At 44.8% G+C, this 27,617-nt stretch overlaps 1 protein-coding gene across 6 annotated transcripts in view; it reads right to left on the bottom strand.

Annotated features, from left to right (window-relative positions):
- Nucleotides 1–2,124: 2,124 nt before the first annotated feature.
- dop1a (DOP1 leucine zipper like protein A) overlaps nt 2,125–27,617 on the bottom strand; it is a 47,929-nt gene continuing 22,436 nt past the window's right edge. For 3 of the 6 annotated variants that reach the window (XM_079691911.1, XM_079691913.1, XM_079691914.1), the window contains 24 exons: nt 25,725–26,244; nt 24,541–24,824; nt 24,305–24,457; nt 16,019–16,119; nt 15,654–15,919; nt 12,174–14,286; nt 11,690–11,801; nt 11,354–11,545; nt 10,223–10,348; nt 9,994–10,128; nt 9,628–9,683; nt 9,384–9,488; nt 8,808–8,874; nt 8,442–8,586; nt 7,584–7,663; nt 6,913–7,022; nt 6,135–6,284; nt 5,089–5,150; nt 4,543–4,695; nt 3,727–3,863; nt 3,545–3,600; nt 3,292–3,456; nt 2,896–3,025; nt 2,125–2,735 (listed from right to left, as the gene is read on the bottom strand). In XM_079691911.1, coding sequence (XP_079548037.1) covers nt 2,427–2,735; nt 2,896–3,025; nt 3,292–3,456; nt 3,545–3,600; nt 3,727–3,863; nt 4,543–4,695; nt 5,089–5,150; nt 6,135–6,284; nt 6,913–7,022; nt 7,584–7,663; nt 8,442–8,586; nt 8,808–8,874; nt 9,384–9,488; nt 9,628–9,683; nt 9,994–10,128; nt 10,223–10,348; nt 11,354–11,545; nt 11,690–11,801; nt 12,174–14,286; nt 15,654–15,919; nt 16,019–16,119; nt 24,305–24,457; nt 24,541–24,824; nt 25,725–26,244 — 5,727 coding nt within the window. In that variant the 3' untranslated portion in view covers nt 2,125–2,426. Of the gene's footprint in view, nt 2,736–2,895; nt 3,026–3,291; nt 3,457–3,544; nt 3,630–3,726; nt 3,864–4,542; nt 4,696–5,088; nt 5,151–6,134; nt 6,285–6,912; nt 7,023–7,583; nt 7,664–8,441; nt 8,587–8,807; nt 8,875–9,383; nt 9,489–9,627; nt 9,684–9,993; nt 10,129–10,222; nt 10,349–11,353; nt 11,546–11,689; nt 11,802–12,173; nt 14,287–15,653; nt 15,920–16,018; nt 16,120–24,304; nt 24,458–24,540; nt 24,825–25,724; nt 26,245–27,617 lie in introns of those variants that run through there. The other 3 variants (XM_079691912.1, XM_079691915.1, XM_079691916.1) reach the window with 2 other exon arrangements.

Below are 27,617 nucleotides of genomic sequence, written 5' to 3'. Positions count from 1 at the left end.
GGAAATTATCTCAGTTGCATAACAATAGTGGCTGGTTGTGTTGGATCTGCACGCGTTTCTTGTCTTGTCCACCCTGGAGATCGATATCCGTTCAAAATAAAGGCAACTGCTAAAACCCTAAATCCTGGTTTTATTTCTAGGCTTTTCCTTTCAGTTTCTTACTGTTCCGCGTTATTTGTGGGCCTGACACCGGATGATGCGAGTCGCTGCCTCCCCTCCTCCCTGCTTCCTTCCTCCAGCCTCCTGGATAATCCCCTCCACCAGCAGCCCGACAGTCCTTGTGTTTCAGCGGGGTGTGTGGGAGAACATCAGGTCCTGGATGGCATCATCATCATCCTCCCCAGCATCCAGTGCAGCTGTTTTCCCGTCTCCTCCTCCCGTGCTTCCTCTCTACTGCGGCCCGCCGTCAGCCTGCAAGCCCCGGCGATGTGCGCTTTAAACCCGGGTAGTTGGATGGCGGTGTTCCGAGTGGATGTGCATCCTCCAGTTTATTTAATTATTAATTTATCTTTTTATTTCTCATCACCACGCCCTCTTCTCGGAGTCAGGTGACGCTGTATTACCAACCCTGCTGCTGCCTCTGTCATCGCGAGAGCTGGGAAGAGACGATAGCTGGATGGAGGTTGTGGATGGGAGAGGACAGGAAGGGTTAATACAGCTACTCTACAGCCAAGCTTGGTTTCTCATAGTGCTGCTGCCACACGATGAAGGTCATATGAAGCGTGCGGCCTCAGTTAGCATTATTTGTTAGTAAACTATGTCAAACTGCAGCCAGTCAGAATGAGGAGCTGCCTTCGTCACTGTCCATGGTGCTGATATGCAGGACAACTCTTTGCTTGAATAGAAGTGGAAGTCCTTATACCATTTTTGGTAATGGTGTCAAATACTTCCATTTCCATTAATTATGGCATTCTGTCGGTGTTTATAATGTTGATTCAATCTATTATCCCTCACTCGAAGGCACATCATTCTTTGTCATGGCATCATAACAATTAAGTTTGTTAAAGCAAAAGCATAGACGTTATAATAAAAAATGTTTTACCCTGATATCAAACAATATTAGACAAATAATTCCCCCGAGTGATAAATGAAATGCATTAAACTCCTAAATTAGGTTCTAAATGGGGTTGTGAATAAAAACAAGAAGTTCTGCTACACAGATTCATATTTGGCTTTTCTATAATCTTTGCTTTTTTGTGAAAACACTGGTCACTTTTTGCATCTAAAATTGTACAATGACATGATCTGCCATCTACTACTACTACTCTGCTTCTTTGTAAGGTGTATAAGTAAAAAGGTTAAAGCTTTTAACAATGCATTTTATTTAAAAGAAATGTACATGTTCTTTTTATGTAAAATAGCTCTGGAAAATACTGTACCTGCAGAAGTATATTACCATCCTGCCTGACATGGGAATAAACAAGGTGCTTGATATTGCACTAACAGTAAAAACCATGTACTTAATAACTTACCACCACTGCCACTGAAACATTCCTTCTTACTTCTTGCAGAACATCTAATGTTAAGCAGATCAGAATCAAGGATAACACTGTCATTAACACAGCGGGAACAACAAGTCACAGTAAACACAGGTGTTTTAACGATGGCTGACTTGGCTTACTGGGTCACTTGTGTAGAACAGAGCCATCGTTAATGTTATTATTAACACCTTCATTCCATGACAAACCACAATAAATCCTAAAGTGTTTAATACCTGTAATCCCAACGAGGAGTTCCATCTTTCCGAGTTTCATGATGAGGTTCAGGATGCTCTAATAATCAGACTGAATTCTGTTTTGCACCCCACGCCTTGTCACCATGGATGCTCAGGCTTTTAGCTGCACTGCTCCCAGACTCTGGAACTCCCTCCCCAACACACCCTAAAGTCTGACACAATCACCCCATTAAAGATCTACGTGTTCACTGTTACTCTCATTTTGTACTGTTTTTAAGAATATCTTTCTGAATTGTAAGGTGTCTTGGGTGCTTTGAAAAGGCGCCTCTAAATAAAGTGTAATATTATTACACAAATGATGAATATGTGAGGCAAAATATGAGGATATGCAGACAATGGACAGAGTGAAAATCATTTAAAAGTTCATAACAATGTAGTGCATGTAACCCTCCTGTTAGAAATCTTTATTAAGTCACATCGATATGGAATGGCACGGCATCTTCACTTAGTCCAAAAGGACTCACATGACATGTTAAAATTCAGTCATCAAAGCTGCTTCTTATTTACAAATAATTAAAATTAAATACAATAGCATTGGAAAAGTAAAACAATCATTATAAATACAAAAGAAAATGTACAAACTATTTTTCCCTCATTTGTATTCCCTTGTTCTTTGAATTTACAAGTTGAGGTTTTTCACTAGTGTTGATCAGTTGTGTGTTAATGCCCTGTCCTCCCCCTCGCTGTGTTCTCACGTCTTGATCAGACCCTCCAGAAAGTCTTTCTCCACCATCTCCTCGATGTTCTGCCGAGCTCGACTCCAGAACACTTTCTGGCTCTCCAGTTTGGGCTCCTCCTTGTGTCCGGGGAAGGAGGTGTCTGTGGGGTTGCGGGAGTAGGCGGGGCCTGTGCGGCTGCTGGCCTTGCTGTTGAACACCTGGCTGAGCAGGTTGAAGAAGGGCAGTAGCTGCTCCATGCTGCGGATCACGTACAGGGTCAGCGTCAGGTGACCCGGCTCCCAGGAGAGCGTTTTGGTGGAGCAGTCCTCCTCTGGGTTTTTCTGTGGGAGGGGAAAATGTATAACAAGTAGAAACAAATCATGTGACATCCTGCAGGTAGGGGACAATGACGCTTGATTTAACCTGCATGAAAAAGAGGCTTTTAATAAGTATCTTCCGGCACAGAGTCTTAATTACAGGCAGTCATCTGTCTCTTTGTACCTTGGCTCGTTTCCTCAACAGCTTGGCCAGTCGGACCACGTAGGGTTTAAACTCTCTCTGGTGGGTCCCTTGACGTCTCACTTCCAACCCTGAATCATCCGACGCCTCTGGAATGAAGGCCCAGCGGTACCTGTAATGAGGCAGGACTCGCTCAGAAGTCACATCATTTCCATCATTTAGCAAGGCAGCAGAGCTTTAAATAATAGAAATATTCAAGATATCTTATTCATATTTCCAAACCCTTGCTATCCAGATACTGATATTTGCCAGTAAAACTCTGTTCGCAAATGTTTCCTGCTGTATTTATCAATTCTATATACTGACGGACACACTTTTAACCCAGAATCTCTTCAACGGATAGCTTGAATATTATGAGCAAGGCTTGTTGGTACTGACATCTGGAACTGAGGCAGGCTCTCAGGAGGCAGGGCCAAAGCCAGGTCCAGCAGCTTGCAGGCAGACAGGTAGAGGTTGAGCCAGCGCTGGCTGTTGTAGGAGGTGGAGAAGCCGTTTCCACCAGAATAGGTGGTCTCCAGCCCGGCCACAGAAGGCCCTGACGTCCTAGAAGTGGACAGGAGAGGGTAAGTTATCAAACGGAACACAGGAAGAAGTACTTTATGTTTATTTCTAGTTTGGATCACGTATTTACCTTGATATGTCTTCATCTGCTGTTAGCTCCTGCTCCATCAGAAGAAACACTTGAACCTGCAGGGAGACAGGTGTAGAATGTGTGACTGAGTGTGTGTAATGGATTGTGAGTGTGAGTCTAAAGGATAGAAATAAGATACAGTAAGTAAGCTCAAGAGGGAAGGGTGAGTCTGCGTTTCTCACCAGTTCAGTGATCATGGTGGGCCACAGTGAGGTGAGGTGTTGAGGGGACATGCGCAGCAGCAGCACTCTGAAGAACAGGAACACCTGAGCATGGAGGATGGGCACCTGAGGCAGACGCAGGCTCTCCACCAGACGCTCTGAACACACACCAAAGTCTCTGCTTCTTACACATGTGGTTAAATAATACATTCATACATCCCAATGCAGTCATCATAATGTCCATTTCAGAGAAACAAGCGTTTGTTATCATTCATGAAACATTCAAAAAGCTGTAGGAGGCTTGCACGTTTTTCATTAATGCAAATTATTTTCTAAGAGTCCTCGTTTCTCTGAGATAGCATCATCCGTTGACTCACAAAGGACACAGTTATGGGATATACACCTCAAGTTGAAACATAGCAAAAGTTACCTGTAACAACGTTTATTGAAAGGAACGTTTGAAGTAGTGAGCGTAATAGGTACCTTTTCTTAGTCAGTGTTAAACCTACGGCTTTACGTTGTCTTCAAAACAGTAATTTTACTACGTAAAGGGGTTGTTTGTTGAAATGACTCTTTTATCAAAGAAGTCTTGTGGTTTTAAAGAAATAATGGGTAATTGTTTCCTGTGAGAAAGCGCTGTCTAACTGCAAGGGAAAGCATTGAAACTATTCTAAATATTGTAACACTTTTTGAGGTATCTAAAATAAGTTTTGCTGCTGCTCATGTCTACAGAACATAATGTACTGTAGGTTTTCCACTGTGGATAGTTACTTCATACAACAGAACTACTGATTACCGCTGTTACATACAGTATCTGTTTATGTGTGTTGGTGTTACCTTGTATGTCTGGCAGGTATTTCTGGTACTGGTCCACTTCACTGCTGTAGATGGTGAAGGCCAGGCGTTTGAGCAGCATGGCTCTCTGCTCCAGCTCAGCATCTCTGTTAGTGAACAGACTCAGAGAGCTGCTCTGGGCCACAGCCACGCGGGCTGAAGGGAAACACACACACTCGTTATTCATCCTACTAGAACTTGGCATTTTATTTAATCTTAAACAAGATCCTAAGGATAGGGGGTGTTCAGATTGTAAATCCCCCTTATGCAAATGTATGATTTGTGATATTGTGATATCATATATCTAAATAAAACTGACTTGACTTGTTTTACTTTGACACATTGGCATGTTCTTGCAGCTGAATGGGCTACAGTAATAGCAGTGGAAATGTAACTGCAGACAATTAATTCTGCATGAAATAAAACATGAAAAGGGCAAAACACTCAGTGCCCTGCAAACGTCAGGAAGAAAAAGATGAGCTGCTGAATGGTCTGTAAACACTCACAGTGGAAATAAATCTAACTCTACTTAAGAATGGTCACGCTTACTCATGAGGTCTCTGAATGTGGTCTTGTCATGAGTCATCAGGTGGTCAATGATGGCTCTCCAGCTGAAAAAAATAGGGAAAATTATGTTGATGTGAGATTAATATTCCAGAAAACATGAAGCTTATAAACAAACATAACCCCCTTACATCTGGCAATAAAGTGCACCATTCAAAAGTTATGTTGATGGAATATTCAGTGGAAAATGTTCGGTGGAAATTGGTGAAATTATATTTTCATGTACGTTATCAATGCGGTCAAATTAAATGAATCTATTATATATAGATATAAGCAAAAGGGTATTTAAAAAAAGAAGGGCATGCCTTTACCCTTTATAAAACACTGCTACATCCATCCAACCTACACATAAGAGATTATATATTTGTAACAATATTTGGTCAATATTCAAGCGTTTGTTCGAATACACTTTTTGGTTGTATTTGTCGGTGAAATATTCTTTTTTATTAAGTAATCCATGTGGTGAAATTAAATTAAACCATTAGTCAAGTAAAATATAATAAAAAATATACAAAATGACTTTTTCTGTTATAAAGCACTCTGATACGTCCCTCTATAGAAGATAGATAGACATGTGGTTGGATTCGTATTCCTTATGAATGCAATTAGTTAGTATCTTTGTGCTTTTAAAAAATATAATATTTTATCAATTTATTTTAGAATCTATTATTTATTTGTCCTAATCTTTTTATTATGTATTTTTTCTTATGTTATTTAGCAAAACTGTATACAGTGGTTAATAGGATTTCCCTGAAAATAAAAATAACATTGAAAAATAACACACAAAAAAACACTGACACTGATTTTTTTTTAGATGACCAAGAAAAGATGCAAATACTGTGCATAAGGTTTGCCTAACACCTAGATGGGAGTTTCAATTCAACGATAACAGAGACAATCTCTGACTTTTTATTTTTGGGTGTAACACTCCTTTAAGATGGTATCTCTAAAACGTCTCTTGCCGTCATTGTCACCATTTAAGCTACATGTTAACACCATCTGTGAGTGTCACTTTCTCCTCTCCTACTCACTGGCTGACGCAGGAGGAGTCCATCTGGAAGAAGGTGTGGTCCATGAAGAGGTCGAAGGCCTCCTTCTTCCAGGCGCGCCGGGTGTACTGGTACCCGCTCAGGCTGCTCAGCAGTTGGATGCAGGCCCGGTAGCTGGGGGCGTTGTGAGCACTGCCAGCAGGAACAGGAAATTGTAAGCTTTCATATGACGTTGACCTTTCAAGTGTTGCACCTTCATGCTTGATACTTTAAATGTGAATAGAAGGGCTGCAGAATTATTCAAAAATATATGGTAAGGGGAAAATATCAGAATAAAGTATTCTAGAGCTGCAGAGAAGCCCCTGCCTACAAACGGTAATCTACTGAATTAAACAGGACATGCTATGCTCATTTTCAGGTTCAGATTTGCCTTTGTTGCCTCTACTGGGACATGTCTCCATGCTTTAATGTTCAAAAAGCTCTTTATTTGTCTCATACTGCCTGTGCTGCAGCACCTCTTTTCACCCTCTGTCTGAAACCAGGAACTGTGTGGGAGAGAAACTCCCTCTGGCATTACATTTCGGAAGTTAGCCTTTGCAGTACATTTACATGCACAAAAACACACTATCGGAAAAGGAAAACACCCAAAAAAGCATAATTGCGCCTGTAAAAATGAAAATTCCTTGTATTATACATATCCTTTTAAAAACAAAAAGTCACCCAAAGATAATGTGAATAATATTTCAGAAATGTATTTTAAGATGTGAACTTTTTGTCAGAAATTCAGAAAAATTCCCAGTAGCAACAATGTCCTCCCTACCTGTGGTTGCGGAGGTAGGGCACGACGTAGTGCATGATATTAACCAGCAGCGGGATCACCCTCTCCTTCTCGTCGCTGTAGAACACCATGTCCAACAGATGAGCCAGCACCTGGAAATCCCCATTTATTCAGGTCAGTCTTACATATGCTGCCAGTAGGCATGGCAACATTAAGTGGGTTCGCTACAGAAAGTGGGCACTCATCTCGAAATATAGATTTTCTTTGATTCCTTGTCTGGAAAAGTATGTATATTACTTCACCAACAAAGTGCAATGCAGCGTTTGAGTGATATATTGCTTGGAATAAACCCATTCATCTACAGTATAAGCTGCTAACAGCAGTGAAGCACAGGCATCATTAGCTCTACACTGAGCTGAAGACGCCAAGCCGCTGATTCACAGCACCACACTCAGTCCAGTGGATCGATTTATTGTTCCACTAATAGGAATTGAAGTGGGGGTGGGGAGGTGTTTGTAATTCAGCTCTTAGGATCTCTGTCGGAAGGTGAGTGTGATGCAAGGCTGTGGTTTAGAGCAACAAGCCTAAACATGGCCGTTAAATGTGAGTGGGAGCAGCTCGAGACATAATCAAGATGAACAATATATAACTGGGGGGGGGGGGGCTGATGGCATGAGTACTGCAGGTTTTGCTGAATCACATGAGTGTTTTACCTCGGCCAGCAGCGTCAGGGCGTGAACGCTGTACACTGATGGAGTGAAGCTGGAGGCCTCCATCACTGTGAGCATTAAATCTACAAAACACACATACCAAACGTTAGCAGCAGCCACACACATTACTACTGCCAGGCTGAAGCATGCAGCCAAATATACATTCACAAGCTTTTTGTAGCGCAAAAGTGATCCCTTTTGAACCTCTCACATGTAGTGTCAGAGTATTCTCTATACTGGATTTAGCTGGATAACATTACTCCCTCACAATAAAACATCTCTGGTTTAAACACAGAAATGTTTTCACCCTTGCCAAAATAGAGATTGCCGCAAACACCATTACAAAAAAGCTCAGTTTAATGGCTGCCTGCAATACTTACTGTACATTTAAAATGAACTGATGTGGATCAAGTCTTGGATGAACAAACCGTAGGTCAGGACAGAGACTCACTGGCAACCGAAAAGTGGATTCTCTTGTGGATCCGGACAGCAAAATGTATTTCTTTACACATAGTTAAGTGTGGAATGCATTTAAACTAGATTCTCATGGGCTTCTACACATGACCAAGGCTAAAGGAGGTACATTTCAGCCTACATTTTATGATAGGGGTACAGTAAAACTCATGAAACTGTCGTGCCTTTAATACAATAAGGATAGATACTAGAAGACTGTAAATAAGTACCTCATAACTTCACTTCAAACTATCCCGTAAACCTCTTCTGGCATTGACATCAGAAGTAGTGTTACACATTTCGTTTAGGATGTTGAGTGTGAATACCTATTATATATTATTTCCAATGATAAACATATGGTGTTCCTCAACAGCCCTTGCTCCAGTGCAGTCAGTGGCAGCAGCTCACCTTCTACATCAGCTTCAAGGTTGGTTCCATCCACGAGGATCTGAGGAGAGGCCTTCACCTCCAGGTTCCTCCTCAGCCAGGTGGTCTGCTCCAGAGAGGAGCCTGCAATGGTCCCGATAGCCTCCACCACCTTATGGGTCACATCCTGGATACAAGTTATATTCAGTTACATGTGTACCATTTTACTGTTTGATTCTGAATGACTATACAGCATGAGATAAATGTCAAACCTTTAACTAAGGGGATCAAAACAAACACCAAAAGCTCAAGGAGCATTAAGGAAAGGAAATACATATTGTCCTATTAAAAAATATAATATAAAACAATGAAGGGTTAAAAAGTAATGGAGGGGGCTGGAGTAGTTACCTGCAGCTCCCGTTGGTCCTTCTTGCTCTCCAGGTTGGGATTCTTCAAAATGAACTCATTTAGAACTCTAGGGAGAACAAAGAGAAAGGGATGTTGAATAAGTTAAGGCGTGACATTACAGGTACAAAAACAAATACATATTTTTCATTTTTAAGATGTTGGATTGTTTTGCATCAATGCCATGTCTTCTTTCAAAATATCTTACTAAGTACTTCTGGATAATTTTTAGAATGCATACTTAAACATTACATATACGTTATCTTTTATTAATTATTGTTCAGACTGTTCCAGAAATGTGTGGAAATGTGTACCACAATAAGACAATTCATCGTTTGCATATTTTAACCTAACATTTCAGAAAACTATATTCAAAAAATGGTCTTATTAAAAAGGACTTAACTGGAAAGTTTTATAGTGATATTTGTTAGTGACGTTTATTTTCCAAAATGACCAGTATTGTCTTATCTTTAAAAATATGATGTGAAAGTGGAAGGTGTCGCAAGTGAACTGTGAGCAGCCACTAACATCTACAAAGCTGATACATTGATGATGATGTGAGAAAATAGTGAAACTGACCCGAGAATAAGAAACTGTCCCGGGGCAGGCAGGCCCAGAGGCACTGAGTCCTTCAGCAGGGCCAGCAGGGAGGGCCAGCTGTCAACTAGACTGGACACTGGGATCCTAGAACACACAGGAAACAATCATGAATGCCATGTAAACATGATTTAGAGGTTAGAAGATGTCAAAAGGGACATCCATTACAATGAATAGTAAAATATAAATAAGAAATAAAAGTAATATTATACTGCTATTGACTCACCTCTGGACATAGGCATAGAAGAACTGCAGCATGCACACCTCCAAGGAGAGGTGCTTCTGTAGGGAACCGTAAGGAACAAATGGTATTGTAATGACTCACTATCGACATTATGGAAAAGTTGAAACTAAAAGAGATCAAATATAATTAGTTTTTTATTTAAATGGAAGAAATGTATTTATTGCAGAAAAGCGTGACAATAATATATATATATTTAATCAAGGACTACATTAAATTAAATAAATGTTAATGTTATGCAGTCATAACAGCTAAAAGTTCTGCACTGTGCTGTGTCTGAAATGGCTTTATGCAGATGGCAAATGAGATAGAAATGAAACCATTCAAACGAATGGCAACAGCACCACCTACCTTGTCCTTTGCGATGGAGGGCGGCTGCTTCAGGACCTCTTTGACCGTCTGCATCACGGTCTCAGTGCGCATGGCGCTCACTGAGCGGACCAGCTCCACCAGCAGCAGCTGCTCCTCACTGGCTACAGGGATCACCTGGGGAAAGGGTGTGGATATAATGATTAACACAACGATAAAACCTAAAGGGTGGGTGTACTTTTTATTCCCCACTGTTTCTCAGAACACCCACCTTATTTCTGACAGGAGTTTTGACCTGTCTCCTCTCATTCCAAACGTAGGCAATTGCTGCCATGAAGTGAGCACCGTGGTTCATGGAGATGGGACCCAGCAGCTCCAGGATCTGCTGCCGCAGGTTCTGTAGAACAAACAAATAAGTTAGGTTAGACATAAACAGCTCATAAATTGCTATGCAAACTATTTCAGATACAATCCAGTCTCACCCTAGTCATTTCTTGTAAACAACAGAACACAACGCAGGAATCAAACACAGTAGTATTTCCTCTAAGTATTAGACACTTTATTTTTAAATATGAGTCCACGGTACATTCCACATTTATCCTGTTAACTGACACTAAAGAAATGGTCAAACAATACTTTCTGCCTCAAAGTTGATTGCTATTTTGTACGTGTATTCTGCCAAATATTAAATGCTCAAACTAAGAAAGGTCGTAGTTGAAAAAGTCATTTTAAGTAAGCAGCCTATTATTCCTTCATGCAGGGACACAGGGCATGTAATGATTACACATTATGTTTGGTACAGGAGAAAAATCTCCGTAATATCTCAGTGTAAATTACTTTCCAACTCACCGCCGGAAAAAACTAATATCATCTGGACAGGCTAATAACTACCTGCATGAAAACACAGATCTGTAATTGCTGAAAGGTCCTTCAGTGCCTGTAATGACATGACATTCTTACTGCTGGGACTAGGAGTCCAATTATTAATATATGTATGGAGTTAGAATCTCGTTTCTGTAGAAAATCTAATGCCGAGCAGTTTCTCACTTGGCTGTGTACACTGCAGTGCACACTATAGATACGTTTTTTTTATCTGCAGTGCTGCAGGAAACATTTCAGCTTATGTAAAGAAATATGTTAGCTGCATTTGCATTTATTCTACCTGGGCAAGACAACATTTAAATAGCTAAATAGTGAAATATATAAGGATCATTTGTCCTCCAATTCTGGAATGACCCATACAGTATATCTGCCATTTCATCTCTTTGAGGTACATTTAGACAGATTGTCTCTGGCCCTTCCTCACATTTCATTTGTTTTTTGTCATATGGTATGACCTTATTTTGCAGTGAAGATTGCATTAAAAATCGTTATTGAATGTTTAATTCTGAGTAAGGCTTGCCTGTTGTACCTTAGTGGAGCCCAGGTTGATGTTGGACGTGGAGGCGGCAGAGGCGGCAGCTGGCTTGTCGGAGTTGTCAGCCTGGTGGAGGATGCTCCACAGCAGGGTGACAGAAGACATGATGGTGTGGAGGATGGACAGGATGCCTGAGCGAGCCTCAGCCAGGTGCTTCTGGTCCACGCTCACTTGTAGCTGAGAGGCAGAAAATGCAACATGACAGAATGTTAACAACTAATGTTTAGGCCTGTATTAGAGTTGTATGTGCAGAGTGTTGAAAACATTCACTGAGAATTGAAAAAGCATTATTAACAGCATGTAGGAGCGTGGCGCCCTCACCTGGTGGTACTGGGAAGTGGGATCCAGCAGGCAGTAATGGATGATGGCTGTCACCCCCTCCAGCACTGTGAGAATCAGGTCAGGAGGGATGCAGAGAGCCATCCACTGGGGTCTACAACATAAAGGGAAATATACAGGGTCATCAATATATATTTTCCTATGAAGTTCTAAACACACATTGTGAATGCCAACATTTATCAACACTATCAGAAGAATTGATGAAAATATTATTTACAAGAAATAATAAAGCTCCTTGCTAAGATAATGTTTTGCATCGCACCTCTTCTGATTTGAATGAATTGTAACTTTTTCTGTTTCTTTAAAATGTCACTAGTACTTGATGCTTTGGATATATCCAGGGCTATAGTGTCTTTGCTACACTAAAGCCAATAAAGCATATTGAATTGAATTCATATACCATAAACGTAGAATGGCTTTTGATAATAGCATATCTGATCGGTACAAACCATGAAGTTGCTCATACCTGACGTCAGTGATCCCGGTCTCATAGCGGTACTGCTGCAGGAGATTGTCCAGGTTCCTGCACAGCTGCAAAGTGACGGAGGCCACCACCCTCCTCAGCACCCTCCCCATGTACGGCAGGGTGGCTGTAATGAGTCCGATCCACTGGGGGTGCATCTTACACGCGTGGTGCTGATGCAGCGCCCTGATCACTGCACACAGGAACATTCCCTGCGCTGTGATAGGCTGTCCGTGGAGGTATTGCAGTGACGTCATTGGCTGCTGAGGGTTGAGGTGCTCCACTTCCCCTCCCAGGATCTCAAAGCCAGCACCATTACCTCCCCCAGCTCCCCCGACTCCAGTCCCGCCCCCAGGTACAGGTTCTCCTCCTTCCTCGGCCGGCACCAGCACCCTGTGCTCGAGCACCACGAGGCTCTGCAGCAGTCGGAGCAGCTGGGACTGGACGGCGCTGCAGCTGTCAATCTGGTCCTCCGATAGGTTGATGACGCTGTCCTCTGACAGACCCTCTTCCACCGTGGCCACGTTCACCCCCGCCACCCGCTGCTCGTGCCACTTCTGAGCGCTGAATATGGAGGAGAGCAGGCAGTGGAGAACCACTTTCTGAACTTTGCACTTGGAGAGGACGTCGCTGATAAAACTAGCGAAGCCCTTAGCCGAGCCGCCCGTGACTTTGGAGAGCTCGCTGAAAAGGAGTGTAAGAACCTCGACGCTGGTCAGCTGCATGGCCCGGTTTCCTGCCAAGTCCTCGGGGCCTGCCGTCAGGTGGGCGGAGTAATAGCTTCTGAGGAAGTAGAGGCAGAGTGAGATGATGATCTCCAGGTACATTGCACTGCGGAACGAGTGGGAGTGTGAGTCCTGGGGGATGGGGCAGTAGAAGTCTTTGCCCATGACGGAGACCCTGTGACGGGCGAGGAGGTTTTGGAGCAGAGACAGCTGCGGAGTGTAGGTGTTGTTGATGCTGGTGGTGGAGATGGCGCTCACGAACCCCGAGGGAGCGGCCCTCAGCATGGCTGCGACTGCTGACAGGGCGTGGAGCGCTCGGGAGGAGTCGTACGGCTGGAGGTAGAGCAGGACATGCTGATAAAGAGGATGGATGTTGAAATGAGGTGGGACTGAGGATGATCTTCGTCCTGTGACACTGACCCCCCCAACGGTCCCTACGGAGCCCCCGCTGGGCGAGCCGGTGTCACTCTCGATCTCCGACACCTCCCCTTCCCCGCAGCTGTACCAGTTTTCCAGATCCAGGCTGTCCCCGAAGAAGATACTCGGCGGCCGCAGTTTCTCAGCTTGACTGGCCAGCTTCCTCTGCCTCTCCTCCTCTTTCCTCTTGGCCTTCTTCATCTTGGGCTTGGCCCCTGGAGATTTGTCCGACAGCCTCTCCAGGATCTTCCCTTTCAGGCTGAGCTGGTTGCTGCTGTGGCTACGTTTGCGGGCTTGATGCTCGTCGACCTGCAGGCGGTTTTCTGGGGTGGGAGGATTTGAGCTATCTGGCAACGTGATGATGGAAGGTGATGAACTGTGACGTGTGATGCCCTCTCTGTGCTCCTCCTCCTCCACAGATACATCCACTTGTGAAACAGAGAGGAACTCCAGCGTGCCTCCAGCCAGCATCTCAGGCAGAGTCTGGTGGTTGGAGCCTGGGGGGGGGCCTGATTCAAGGCAGGGACCAGTGGAGTTTTCTGAGGAAGTGCTGTCAGTGTCTGTCTGAGGCCAGTTTTCAGGTTGAGATGAGAGTTCAAAAGACCCCTCATCTATTAAACTCAAAACCCTGTCTATTAGTTCTTTAATAACAAGGGACACAGCCTCCTCTATAGACTGTTCAGACATGTCGTCCAAAGGCTGTTGGTTTGTGCTGCTGACAACTTCTGGTTCCTCAAAGCTGCCATTTTCCCCGGCGGATGAATGAGAAGCACTGGACTCAGAGCTCTGGAGCTCCCCCTGCTGGTCAGCAGGCTGATATTCACCAGCTAGATGCAGGTTCTCGCTGCTCAGGCTCAGTAAGGAGAGGCTGTCACTCAGGGGGTTAACAGTCAGGCAGAACGGCTCCATGTCCCCCATCACAAGGCCTCGGAAATCATCTGTGGCCAACCTGTCCCCTTGGATCTGAGCAAAGTCTGAGAAAAGAAAGAGGACAACATTTGCATAAGCTGGACATGTGAAAGCAGGTGGGTTTCAAGATCAGTTAGTGTTGCAGTTTAGGGTTGTTCTGATTCCAAAATGATGACTTTAATAAGATACAAGCCTAAATACCAATACTGAAACGATACTACAGCAAAACCTAAATAGTCATGAAAAATAATGGAATAATAGATGAATAAACATGAATCCTAAAGTTTTTATTTATTTAAATTAAATATTACAAAACTGAGAATATTTTGAAAGTCAGTGCAAGGCAGTTTAAAATCCAAACAGGAATGTTTAAAGTAAGATGAGCTCTTTACACGTTAACAACTCACCAGTTTCCACCTTCACACTGCAGCCTAAAACATTTTTAATCCTTGCACATACACACTGCAAGTTCATTTAAAGGTCACCTATCATGCTATTTTTAGGCAATAGCATAGGTCTGAGATATATACAAATATATAAAAAACATGTCTATGAATTGTTTTGCTCAAAATACCAAACAGATCACCTATTGTAGCCATGCCTCATATCCCTCTATTTCACTTCCTGTTTCAAAAGTGCTGATTTTGGGTATAAAGCTTTAAAAAAAAAAAAAAAAGGATATAAGAAATAAAAAAGGAGGGGGCTGAGCTCATGTGGTACCCGGCAGCTACTGTCTAAACTAAATAGTGCCGTGATGAAACGCCATATCATGGATTGTCAAGGACTATTTCTGAAACAGTATGGAGCTCAAAGGCTTTCTCTGTTGCCGGTTATACCACAAGGTGAATTCCTTTTTATTTCCTGCTTCTTCACACACATGCTCTCCGGTACAGGGTAGCTCTGAGTGTTAGCGATGCTAATGTAAAACACCGACCATATTACGTCGAAACAGTCGGGCATTGTTTCTGATTGTGCCGTGGGTCCACATTTCCGATATTACGTCATATCGGACGCAAATCTGGATCAGCTCCGTTGTACTTTCGTTTTTAGAGATTTGGGTACGGAGGAAAAGAGAAAGGGTTTTATTTTCTGACGCTGCGTGAGTTCCCTGACACACCGGGGACACATATCTATGTATAAAAGACATCAAAAAGTGCATTTTGCATGATAGGTCCCCTTTAAATTATTTCTGGTTACCATTGATGTGCTATGTATCAGGCTTTTATTGTTAAAGGTAAGAAGAAGAAAAAAGGGCTGTAATGTGCACTGCTGGCGTGGAGAAAGTGGGAGCAATAACAAATGTGCTGTCTTGCTTCAGACGACAGATCCTTCATGTAATAATTGTATTAAGTAAAGGCGTGACTTAAAACACTCGGCTACTGTACTTTATTCGGTAAAAATAGAAAATGCAGCTAGTCTGGCCCATGCTTACTGTCTGAGAAGCCAGAGTCCCTGGCGAAAAGGGGTTCTGATGGGCCCTGTTCCTGTGCTTCAGGGAAGACCTGGGCCCAGTGGCGCTGGGACTGTACCCTCTGGATGGATACACGGTGGGTCTTTGGGTGGAGCAGGACGAGGAGGAGGGGCTCTAAAACCCGAGCGATGTCATGTCTCTGAAGCACCTGATTCAGCCAAGCCCGACCTACAGCGCTAGTGCACGGATCCCAAAAACTCAGACTGTCGAGCATGATGAAGAGAGATCTGAAGGAAGGAAAATACAGGAAAGGTAGTGAAATTACAATTGTACAAATTGAAAAGTACTTCAAATCATTTCGCACCTTTTTTATGTGGCCAACAAACCTGTCAAATGTGCGATTAAAAGGAGAGGATTTGGTGATGTTCAAGTCTCGTGTCAGATGCCACAGCACGGAGAACCTCACATGGGACTCCAGGCGTATTCTCTGAAAGCAGAAAGTTGCTTCAGCATGGATTTCACAGACATTGGGCATATTGGAATCTTGGCTAAAACAGTCGTCACCGTCCACTCTTGTATCTATGGCAGGATATAATGTGTTTAGGAAGGACAGCCTTGTACGATGTGAGGGTCTAAGGACAGAGGGTGTCGTATTCTCATACTGATATTCTGTACAAACTGTGAAGTCCACTGAGACAAATGTAACATTTGTGATATATTGGGCTACATAAATAAACATTGATTGATTGATTGAACTTAATACAACTAATGGATCAACCGACTAGAATAACCAAAACCTCCAAGACTATTATAGATGTATTATTCACAAACAAAGCTGACAGAATAGTTAAAACCTACAACTTCCTGACTGGTCTTTCTGACCATAATCTTATTGTTTTTTACCAGGAAACTCACAAAAAAAGGTTCATGGTCACACCTAAAACCCCTGCCTTGGGTTCACGCTTCATCCCCAAAAACCTGCAACAACGTTTTATGGATGCAGTGAAAATGATTGATTGGGGGGACACTCTGTCCTCTGAAAACATTGGTGAAAACTATAGGTTACTTACGTAACCCCAGTTCTCAGAGTAACATGTAGTGAGATGTCTCACTATGGGATGCGCCTCATCGCGGAGCAAACAGAAGCATCAATCTCATTACGCCAATCCTGATTGGCTGGTGATCTTGACGTCAGCGTCAGGGAATCCACCCCTTATCAGTAGCTTGCGCTACGTCGCATGCGTCATTCAAAATAAGCACCTCTTCTTGCTTCACCATAGCAAGGAGGGCCGTCTGGTGAGACATCTCACTACATGTTACTCTGAGAACTGGGGTTACGTAAGTAACCTATAGTTCTCATTCATAACACTCCGTTCGATGTCTCACTATGGGATATTGTAGCTCCCGTATTGCCAGACGAGCTTATCTCGAAATTCACCAAACCAACCAGAACTCAACAGGTAGAGCTCTGACTCAACAAGGTGCCCAGCACTGCTCGGGCCACACTAGGAGCAGAGACGTCTAGCCTGTAAAAGCGGACAAAAGTGAGCGGCGAGGACCACCTGCACAAATGTCTTGGATGGAAACACCCTTGAACAAAGCCCAGGATGTAGCCAGACCACGAGTCGAATGAGCACGCAGACCCGAAGGTGCCTGCAAACCCTGACTCGTATAGGCCAAAGCAATTGCCTCCACAATCCAGTGGGAGAGCCGTTGCTTAGTAACGGGCTTGCCCTTCGGAAGGTTAGCCCAGGACACTAAGAGTTGGTCATTATTCTTCCAGCCTATCTCAAATCTCCCTTTTCTGTCAAAAATACTTGAACGTGTCATTGCCTCACAACTAAAATCCCACCTCAGCTCCAATGACCTCTTTGAGCCATTTCAATCCGGTTTCCGATCAAAAAACAGCACAGAAACAGCTCTTCTGAAAATCACAAACGACCTCCTCCTCTCCTCTGACTCCAGCAACCTGAACATCCTCATCCTCCTCGACCTCACCGCAGCATTCGACACCATCAACCACACCATCCTGCTGTCCCTCCTCGAATCATCACTCAACATCACTGACACTGCACTCTCCTGGCTGAAATCCTACCTCACCGACAGACATCAGTTTATCAACATCAACAACTGCACCTCCTCCACTGCTCCTCTGTCCCAATGCGTCCCCCAGGGTTCGGTGCTTGGCCCCCTCCTCTTCATCCTTTACATGCTCCCCCTTGGCAAAATAATTCGTCGCCACAACCTTCAATTTCACTGCTACGCCGATGACATCCAACTTTATATCTCAACAAAAACCATCACCCCCACAACACACTCCACTCTCACCAACTGTCTCTCAGAAATAAAAGCATGGATGCAAACAAACTATCTCCAACTGAACAGTGCCAAATCAGACATCATCATCATCGGCCCCCCATCCCGTATCAAAGACATCCAGAATGTCAACTTCACCATTGAAAGCCACACTATCTTCCCCCCCTCACATCCGCAACCTCGGAGTCATTTTCGACAGTCAGCTCAAATTCAACCACCACATAAATCACATCACCAGGACCGCCTTTTTCCACCTCAAAAACATTGCCCGTCTCCGCCCATCACTCTCCTCCTCTGCTGCTGAAACCCTGATTCATGCATTCATCACTTCACGACTCGACTACTGCAATAGCATCCTCTATGGCAGGGGTTTTCAAAGTGTGGGTAGGTGACCCTCCCCTCAGAGAACATAAGAACAGTCGCGCCCCCCCTCCCAATTATTATTGCTATTATTATTATTATTATTATTGTTGCTATAATGCAGGGGTATTCAATTGCATTTCAAAGAGGTCCAGTAAGAGAACATGTAATTAAATGCTCTGTTTTCGCTGTCTACCTTCCGCCATTTGAAATTACTCCGACTGTTTCTTTCCTCTTGTCTCGTCTCTGTGTGTGTGTGTTTGAATCTATCGTGCTGACTGCACCGATTTGATTGGCTGAGTAGCGTCACCTCCTTAAAACATTAAACAATAACTTTTTTAAACCTTTTTATTTTTATGTTTTAAACATATTGTATAAAACTCCCCCACTACTTGGACTATTCCTTGCACCCCTCTAGAATAAGCCCGAATGGTCTCAACCATATTGCATCAGTAACGTGCACTTGTTATTATAACAAGATCGCAAGGACACTGGTAGCGATCGGAAAATTGAGTGTTGTTCAGTTTGTGTGTTGTGGAACATGCGTGTCCGTGCTTGAAAATATACCACACACCCAATTACAATTGCATGTTCAATTCACTACCCTGGAAGTTAATACAGTTGTTAAAGTTGGAACAGCCTGTGGACAGCCGTTCTTCCTTGCATGTCAGTCGCCGACACCTTCTTACAGAGGACAGGCACATCTAGCTGCAGCACGACCCGTATATTTCCGCACGCCGTGTTCTCAAGACATATTTTTTTTAACATTTTCAACATGGTGGATAAATACACTGAACGTCAACTTTGCCTCCTTATTACACTCACCCCTACTTTATTGGGAACAATGAGTCTGCGTCTTTGATGCACACAGGAATAAACGCAGATCATACTCTGGCTGCGGCCTTTACCGGTACTTGCTTTTGATCAAAGTCAATGCGGAAAACCTGCACTCACACAGGTAGGTGGAGGTGAAGGGAATGAGCACTTTTACAGCCTTTTTGGAGAGGTGGGGGAAGTCGGTCTCCACAGACAGCCACAAGTGGGCAAGTGTCACTTTACTCGTCTTTTTCTCGTTCTTTTGTGTCTCACGCTGCGCCTCCCCTGAAGCTCTCTGGCGCCCCCCAGGGGAGGCGCGCCTCAAACTTTGAAAACCGCTGCTCTATCGCATATCATCAAACCTCCTCAATAAACTCCAACATATCCAGAACTCTGCTGCCCGCCTCCTCACCCACACCCGCTCCCGAGACCACATCACTCCCATCCTCCAGAACCTCCACTGGCTCCCCGTCCATCAAAGAATCCACTTCAAAGTCCTCCTCATTACTTACAAAGCCCTCAACAACCAGGCCCCCCCCTACCTAACAGAACTGCTGCACCACCACACCCCTTCCCGCTGCCTCCGCTCATCAGAAGCCAACCTCCTATCCATCCCCACCCGCACCAATCACCGGACCTGGGGGGACAGAGCCTTCTCCGTTGCAGCCCCCTCCCTTTGGAACTCACTCCCACAACCCATCAGAGACTGCACCGACCTCACCATCTTCAAAAAACTCACAAAAACTCACCTCTTCAATCTGGCTTTTCATGTGTGATTGTTTTTGTATTATTTGACTTTAACTTTAACTATATATTTATTTGTTGTTCCTTTCTTCTCTTTTCTTTTTTCTTCACTATTATCTGTAAAGCATCTTTGAGCACCTGTAAAAGCGCTAACAAATTAAATCTATTATTATTATTATTATGACGAAACTCTTTTGATCTGTCCATATAAGTGCGTAAAGCACGGACTGGACACAGCAAATTCGGCTGCTGTTCCCCGGAGGGACACAGCGGCGGAGGAAATGCCTCAATGTCAATTGGGGTACATGAACCAACCACCTTAGGTATAAAGGCAGGGTTGGGCTTCAGCAACACTCTCGTTTGCCCTGGGGCGAACTGAGTGCATGAAGGATGTACAGATAGCGCATGAATGTCACTGACTCGCTTGGCGGATGCCAGGGCCAGTAACAGCACTGTCTTGAGTGACAGGTGCTTCATGTCAGCTTCTTCCAGGGGTTCAAATGGGGTTAGAGTGAGCCCATCTAAAACCACCGTCAAGTCCCATAAGGGCACTAGTGAGCTGGAAACAGGGAGGAGCCTGCAAGCTCCCTTCATAAAACGGCAGACCAAAGGATGTTGGCTGGCAGTCTTACCCTCAAAGCCCACATGGCATGCAGCAATAGCAGCCAGGTAGACTTTGATCGTGGAGAAAGCTCTGTATTTTTCAATTAGGTCCTGTAGAAATGATAAAAATCACTCCGACAGGGCATTGAAAAGCGGTGTGCTCTTTTTGAAGGCACCAGTCCTCAAACACCCTCCACTTACAGTCATAAAGAGACCTGGTGGAGGAAGCTCTCGCACTCTGAATAGTGTTTATCACCTTCTGCGGGAGACCCACTGTATTCAGATTGTACCACTCACGGGCCAGGCCCATAGGGCCATGCGCTCCGGGTGTGGGTGAAAGATCGTCCGCCCCGCCTGAGACAGTATGTCTCTGCGTAGGGGGAGCTGCCACGGCTGACCGCACAGCAGCTGATAAATCTCCGCCAGCCAGTACATTGCAGGCCAGTGCGGAGCTATCAGGATCATTGTGTGGCGCTGTTCCCTCACTCTGGCCAGAGTTGGGGGTATCAGAGCCAGGGGTGGAAACGAGTACAGGAGGACCAGAGGCCAAACGTGTGCGAGCGCGTCCACGCCTAATGATGCATTTTGCTCGCGCATTGAAAAGAAAAGCTGACAGTGAGCATTTTCTTTTGATGCGAACAGATCTACCGCGGCTCGGCCGTAACGCACCCACAGCTGGCTCACAACCATTGGATGTAGAGTCCAGTCTGCATATAGTGGTACACCTCTGGACAGCAGGTCTGCCCCGAGGTTCATTACACCTGGTACGTGCGTCGCTCTCAGAGAGAGGAGACGGCCGCAGCTCCACAAGATCAGTTTGCGTGTCAGCATGTGTAACTGGAGAGAGCGCAAACCCCCTTGTCGGTTTATATACGATATTGTGGTCGTACTGTCCGTCCTCACGAGGACATGGTGTCCTCTGAGAAAAGGCAGAAAGCGTTTTAGGGTGAGGAACACCGCTAAAAGCTCCAGGTAATTTATGTGCGCCGAACGACCTTCGTAAATACCTCGGCTGGACCCTTCGAGGGAGACAGAGGTGGAGGGCCTCGTCCTCCTTCTTTTTCGACTCGCATCTCTTCTGCATGGAGACGAGAGCGGAGCCGAAAATCCCCTCGGGAACGATGGGGGCATGTCCAGCATATCCTCCTTTTCCCGGTCTGGGAGGTTGGTGAGGTTGAGCCATCTAGCTCTTTCCTGCACCACCATGATTCCCATTGCCTTGCCCGTGGCCTGGACGGCGCAGCGTTGAACGCGGAGACAGATGTCCGTGATCGCGGCTATCTCGTCCAGAACAGCCGGTCCAGGAAAGGAGTTGCCTCTTTGTCCTCGTTGCTTGGGGCAAATGTTTCGCCTCGTAACGGGACCTGGAGGTCTCCTTGGCCATTTCGGGCCATGGGATGTCTAGCCTGGACGCGGCACGCTGACACACGGCCTGCAGGTCCATGCTCAGACAGGGCGAAGCTGGTGTGCTATCGCCCGGGAGAGCAGCCTGAGCCGATGACAAGAAGATATCATCTTCTTGCTTATCCGAGTCGGACAGGAGGAACTCAGAGGCATCCTCTTCGTCCTCCATATATTCCAACTCCAGGACATCCTCCGCGGGCGAAACCATGGTGAGGTCCAGGCGGGAGCCCCAGCTTGGTATAGCGTGGGGCTCCGCTCTCGCGTCTCTTGCCGCCATCGGGTCCCAGCCTGACACGGCGCGGGACTCCGGTTCTGCAGCTGCCGCTGTTGGTGAGCCCCAGACCGACACAGTGCGGGGCTCAATCTCTGCGGCGGACGTCCCCATGTCTTGATTGCCAGCCGGCAAATCAGTGGACATGAGGGGGTCCTGTCCCGACAAGCTAGCTTGGCGTGCTAACCATCGGCCGAGGCTCTTGATGGTGAAGCGGGCACAATGCCCGCACGAGCCGGGGTTGTCGATAGCCTCCTTGGCGTGTTCCAGCCCGAGGCAGGACGAGCAGACCTGGTGTGAGTCTGTGCCTGATATTTTCAACCCGCAGCCGCAGAGCCGAGCCTCCGAGTCCCTGACTCCTCTGGTGTGAGGGAGAGAGGCGTCCATCTTGTTCGCCGTGGTGACGGCGTGGAGAGGACCCGCTCGTAACAGGTATGTTGCCGAGATTTTTTTTTCTTCCAACCTGTCGTTAATCCGGAGAAAAGCGACGGTGTAGATTTTTTTTATTCTCAAGGAATATTAACTGGTGTGTTAATATCTTTATCTTCTTCTCCTCCTCTGGTGTGAGAGAGAAAAATAAAAACGTCCACGCTACCGTGGTGTCGGTAATGAGGGAAGGCAAGCTAGCAACAGGTGTGTTGCTAACCTGAAAAAATCTAAACCTTACCTTTATTTCCGAAGAAAAAACAGCGAGGTCAATTTGCAATACTAACTGGTGTGTTAGAATTAACAGTCTTCTTGCGAAGCAGAAAAGCAGCCGGCGAGCGTCCGTCGACCGAAAGTTAGCTTTGGGTTCAGTCTGTGGACAGTTAAGCTAGCCCGGCTACGATCTATCGAGATGTGCTCTGAAGTGAGAAGGGGTGTTTGAATGACGCATGCGACGTAGAGCAAGCTACTTATAGGGGGTGGATTCCCTGACGCTGACGTCAAGATCACCAACCAATCAGGATTGGCGTAATGAGATTGATGCTTCTGTTTGCTCCGCGATGAGGCGCATCCCATGGTGAGACATCGAACGGAGTGTTATGAATGAGAACAGTAATCTGTTTATATCCAAAATTAATGATACAATGTCTTCCTTCTCAAGGAGAGGGTCAGTTAGGGACAGGAAGGAACACCATCTTCCCTGGCTGAATCTACAGTGCAGGAATTTAATGAAATCTAGAGACCAACTATTGAAGCAGAGCTTGAAATCCAGACTATCCAATGAAAGAGAGAAATTCACTCATGCTCGTAACAAGGTAACACAAACGATAAGACAGGCCAAAGCGAACTTCTTCATCAACATAATTGAAGGTGCGAATAATAAGTGTCACGATACAATTTTATTTTGTATTTGCGTGCATTTCCTGTTTGGAAAGTGGCGCTGTTCTAATAGTGGCGATTTTATTTTGGAATTCTTAGCGTGCACTTCCTGTCCTGAGAGTGGAGGTGTCCTCAGAGTGCAGGTGTCCTGAGGCTGCTGCCTGCAGGCAGGCTCCCATGAAACATTGTGGAACCCTGTTGGGGTTCCACAAGGTTCCATTCTTGGACCATTACTGTTTTCTCTATACATTAATGACTTGCCTAATGTATGTCCTGAGTTGAATGTGCAAATGTATGCGGCCATCTTTGTACATGGGAAAAACACTCTCTCAAAAGCTTTGGACAAGGTTCAACACTGGCTGAACAACATTTGCTTACAGTTAAACGTAAAAAAGGTTGATTGGTCAGTAAACGACCAGTCAACATCGAAGGATCCAACGTATTTTTAAACAGAGCAGAATTAGAACTAGTCCCCCACTTCAAGTATCTTGGAGTCATATTGGACTCGAACTTGACTTTTAAGAAAAATATTAAGAAAGTATCCAATAATATTAAATTCAACTTGCAAAATGTTAAACAAATCAGAACCTTCTTAACTGTTGATCCTGCAAGTCATACCTCCACTGTATTATTCTATCCCACATTGAATACTGTTTTACAAACTGGTCGTTTGCTTGTGCCACAAACCTGGACTTCGGATGGAAATGAGCTCAAAGCTAAAATCTGGCATATTTACACTTGAAGCATTATGTGTCTTAAGTGTTCATTAATGTGCATTGTCCCTGTTCAAATAAACGATTAAATGACATATTGTTTTATGTTTCCCGGGATGTTAAGTGTTTTCTGAACGAACCTTGTCTCTGTGCATGAGCTTTTGGCTGATGACGTCCTCACAGATGCTGGAGGAAGGCACCAGGTTGTGGAGCTGGTAGAAGAGCTCCACGCTGCGTTGATGGTGCTGAGGTGTTTCTTCACTCAGCTGGTCCCATAGGATCAGAGCCACACTCTGAGGGAAAAAAATATGAAACAGGTTCAAGAACATCAAAGAAGATTAAGACCACCAATAGTGACATTGACAGAGGACTGTACCTTGAAGAAGACTGTTTTATCAGCGATGTATTTTAAGATTCCCTGAGTGAGTGGAGGCCTGATGACCACGGCTACTCTACCCTGGCTGGGGCTCATGGGCTGGGCGGGCTCCGAGCTGCCACCGGATGCCACGCTCTCCGCAGTCACCATGGCTACAGACTGGGTGAGCCCAACGAGGTCCATGAGCAGGGAGATGGCCACGCCCTGCAGGCTGAAGTCCCCGGCCAGGCAGCAGGCATCCATCAGGGTCTGCAGCCAGTCTGGTGGACGCACCTGCTCACTGTCTGTGTGGAAAAAGAGGGGACATCAAGGGTTTAAATGCAATAAATCCAACTATAAAAATCTGTTTAAAAGCTCCAATACTTAGAACTGGGTATGCTTGATTTAGGGCTGCCTCTTATACTGTTCAAATCAAGCCCCAAGGAAGTGCAACCGACGTTGAAGCATATTCTCGTAGTGGCCAAATGGTGATACTAAAACCTTTGTATCTGTCCATGAAGTCATTGTGCCCAAGAATACTTTTTCCCATTGATTAATCAGCTGATATTTTTTGGGACTAAATCAACTACAAACTCTTCTATAGCCCTTATTTAAATGATTTGGGTCTATAAGTTGTAAAATGTGCTCAAAGCAAATCCAGATGTATTTTCCCTCTCCATTCATTTGACTGAGCCAAGAGCGGGAAATTGGAGTTGGGCTCAGGCAAAACGCTAGTGGGCATGCTCTATGGGCCAAAATACAGGTACTTTTGCCAGGCCATTTTGCCTTCATGGGCCACCGGGCAACTTTCATAGGAATGAACGGTGCCCCGCCTCGAAGGCTGTACGCAGTTCTCTTTGTACATCCATCGTTCGAATCGATAAACAACGAGCAAATACAGTTTCAAAACAGAAGGTACATATATTAGAAAGAAAGCCATTTTTACAGTTAACAAAACCCAGAAAATGCAACATATTTGTCTTTTACTCACTAATTTCATTGTGTAAGGAAGATGGCAAAAAAAAAAATGGCAATAGTTCATAAGGTTCAAGGTTCAAGGCTTTTATTAGTCATACGTACATATCTACAGTGTAGTTATGACGATGAAAATCGTAGTTCAATGGCTCCTCCAACAGTGTAAAGTAACCTCAAAAATGATAAAGGCAACTCTAATTTTGATCAAAGAGGGTGTTTTTTGCCCTTACCAATCTGCTCTTCCTGTGTGGGTGAAGACTTGAGGTTGCCCTCTGCGATGTAGACAGGGAAACTGGAGCATTCTAGAAAGAGCTGGCAGGCGGCGGTGAAGGCAGCGACACACTCCCTCTGGACCAACGCTGATTCTGGGCAGGACTCCACATGGTCACTGTGCTGGGATACATTTGAAACCACAGGCCCCGACTGCACAACCGCGCTTCCCTCAGCCCGGTCCCCCTGACCAGGGGTGATGTACAAGGTGATGAGGCGGGATAGGAACTGCTGGAAGTGCTCCAGGCAGCACTGCATCACTGGTTTGTCCAGAGGTTTGGTCTGAGATGGGCCTGAGGAGCGACGGCCCGTTCTGAGTGCTGGTTGGGGCTGAGGGGTTCCTTCTGTGTCTTCGGGGGCATGTCCCTGATACTGCACGAAGTCTGTGAAGCCACTCTCTGAGGAGCGACTGCTGGGAGCGTGTTCCCCCTCCTCAAACACCTCTCCGCTGCCATGTTGCTCCACAGTAGCAGGGAGAGCCTACAGGGGTAGAGGAGAATACATGATGAAGGACGTTCAGCAAAGAGTGATGGGAAAAAAGAGAAAGACTGTGATCAGTGCACTAGCAGGAGAGCAGGAAGAGCTCACACAGCTCAGAATAGAAGTTTGAGAAAGGGTTTTGACTTGTTGTAGGATGAAAATCAAAGGTGTTGCTGTAAGTCATTCAAGTGAGCACGCTGGCTATAGCATCCTTGACCATTTGGAGGAATGCTTTAAGGCAACATTGAATTAAAAGGATTCATGCTCCCAGCTAATCATTCAATACATTACAATGTATTGAATATCAAATTTGTTGGGTACATAATTCTGTCAAAAACACAAGTTGCCTAATCTAGAAACATAATTAAGAGATACCTTAGTACAGGGGTGCCCACACTTTTTCAGCTTGGGAGCTACTTTTAAAATGACCAAGTCAAAATGATCTACCTACATTAAAAATGCTAAACATATATTTATTTATATACAGTGGGGCAAAAAAGTATTTAGTCAGCCACCAATTGTGCAAATTCTCCCACTTAAAAAGATGAGAGGCCTGTAATTTTCAACCTAGGTATACCTCAACTATGAGAGACAAAATGAGAAGAAAAAAAAATCTAGAAAATCACATTGTCTGATTTTTAAAGAATGTATTTGCAAATTATGGTGGAAAATAAGTATTTGGTCAATAACAAATGTTAATCTCAATACTTTGTTATATACCCTTTGTTGGCAATGACAGAGGTCAAACGTTTTCTGTACAAGGTTTTCACACACTGTTGCTGGTATTTTGGCCCATTCCTCCATGCAGATCTCCTCTAGACCAGTGATGTTTTGGGACTGTCGCTGGGCAACACGGACTTTCAACTCCCTCCAAAGATTTTCTATGGGGTTGAGATCTGGAGACTGGCTAGGCCACTCCAGGACCTTGAAATGCTTCTTACGAAGCCACTCCTTCGTTGCCCGGGCGGTGTGTTTGGGATCATTGTCATGCTGAAAGACCCAGCCACGTTTTATCTTCAATGCCCTTGCTGATGGAAGGAGGTTGTCACTCAAAATCTCACGATACATGGCCCCATTCATTCTTTCCTTTACACGGATCAGTCATCCTGGTCCCTTTGCAGAAAAACAGCCCCAAAGCATGATGTTTCCACCCCCGTGTTTCACAGTAGGTATGGTGTTCTTTGGATGCAACTCAGAATTCTTTCTCCTCCAAACACGTCTAGTTGAGTTTTTACCAAAAAGTTATATTTTGGTTTCATCTGGCCATATGTTCAAATTCAAACCAGTGCCATTAATACAGTTAACAAGTGGAGGACAGAGGAGGCTCTTAAAGAAGAAGTTACAGGTCTGTGAGAGCCAGAAATCTTGTTTGT

This window comes from Notothenia rossii, assembly GCF_949606895.1.
Source record: "Notothenia rossii genome assembly, chromosome: 7".
Classification (NCBI taxonomy): Eukaryota; Metazoa; Chordata; class Actinopteri; order Perciformes; family Nototheniidae; genus Notothenia; species Notothenia rossii.
This window is presented reverse-complemented; position numbering and strand designations above follow the sequence as displayed.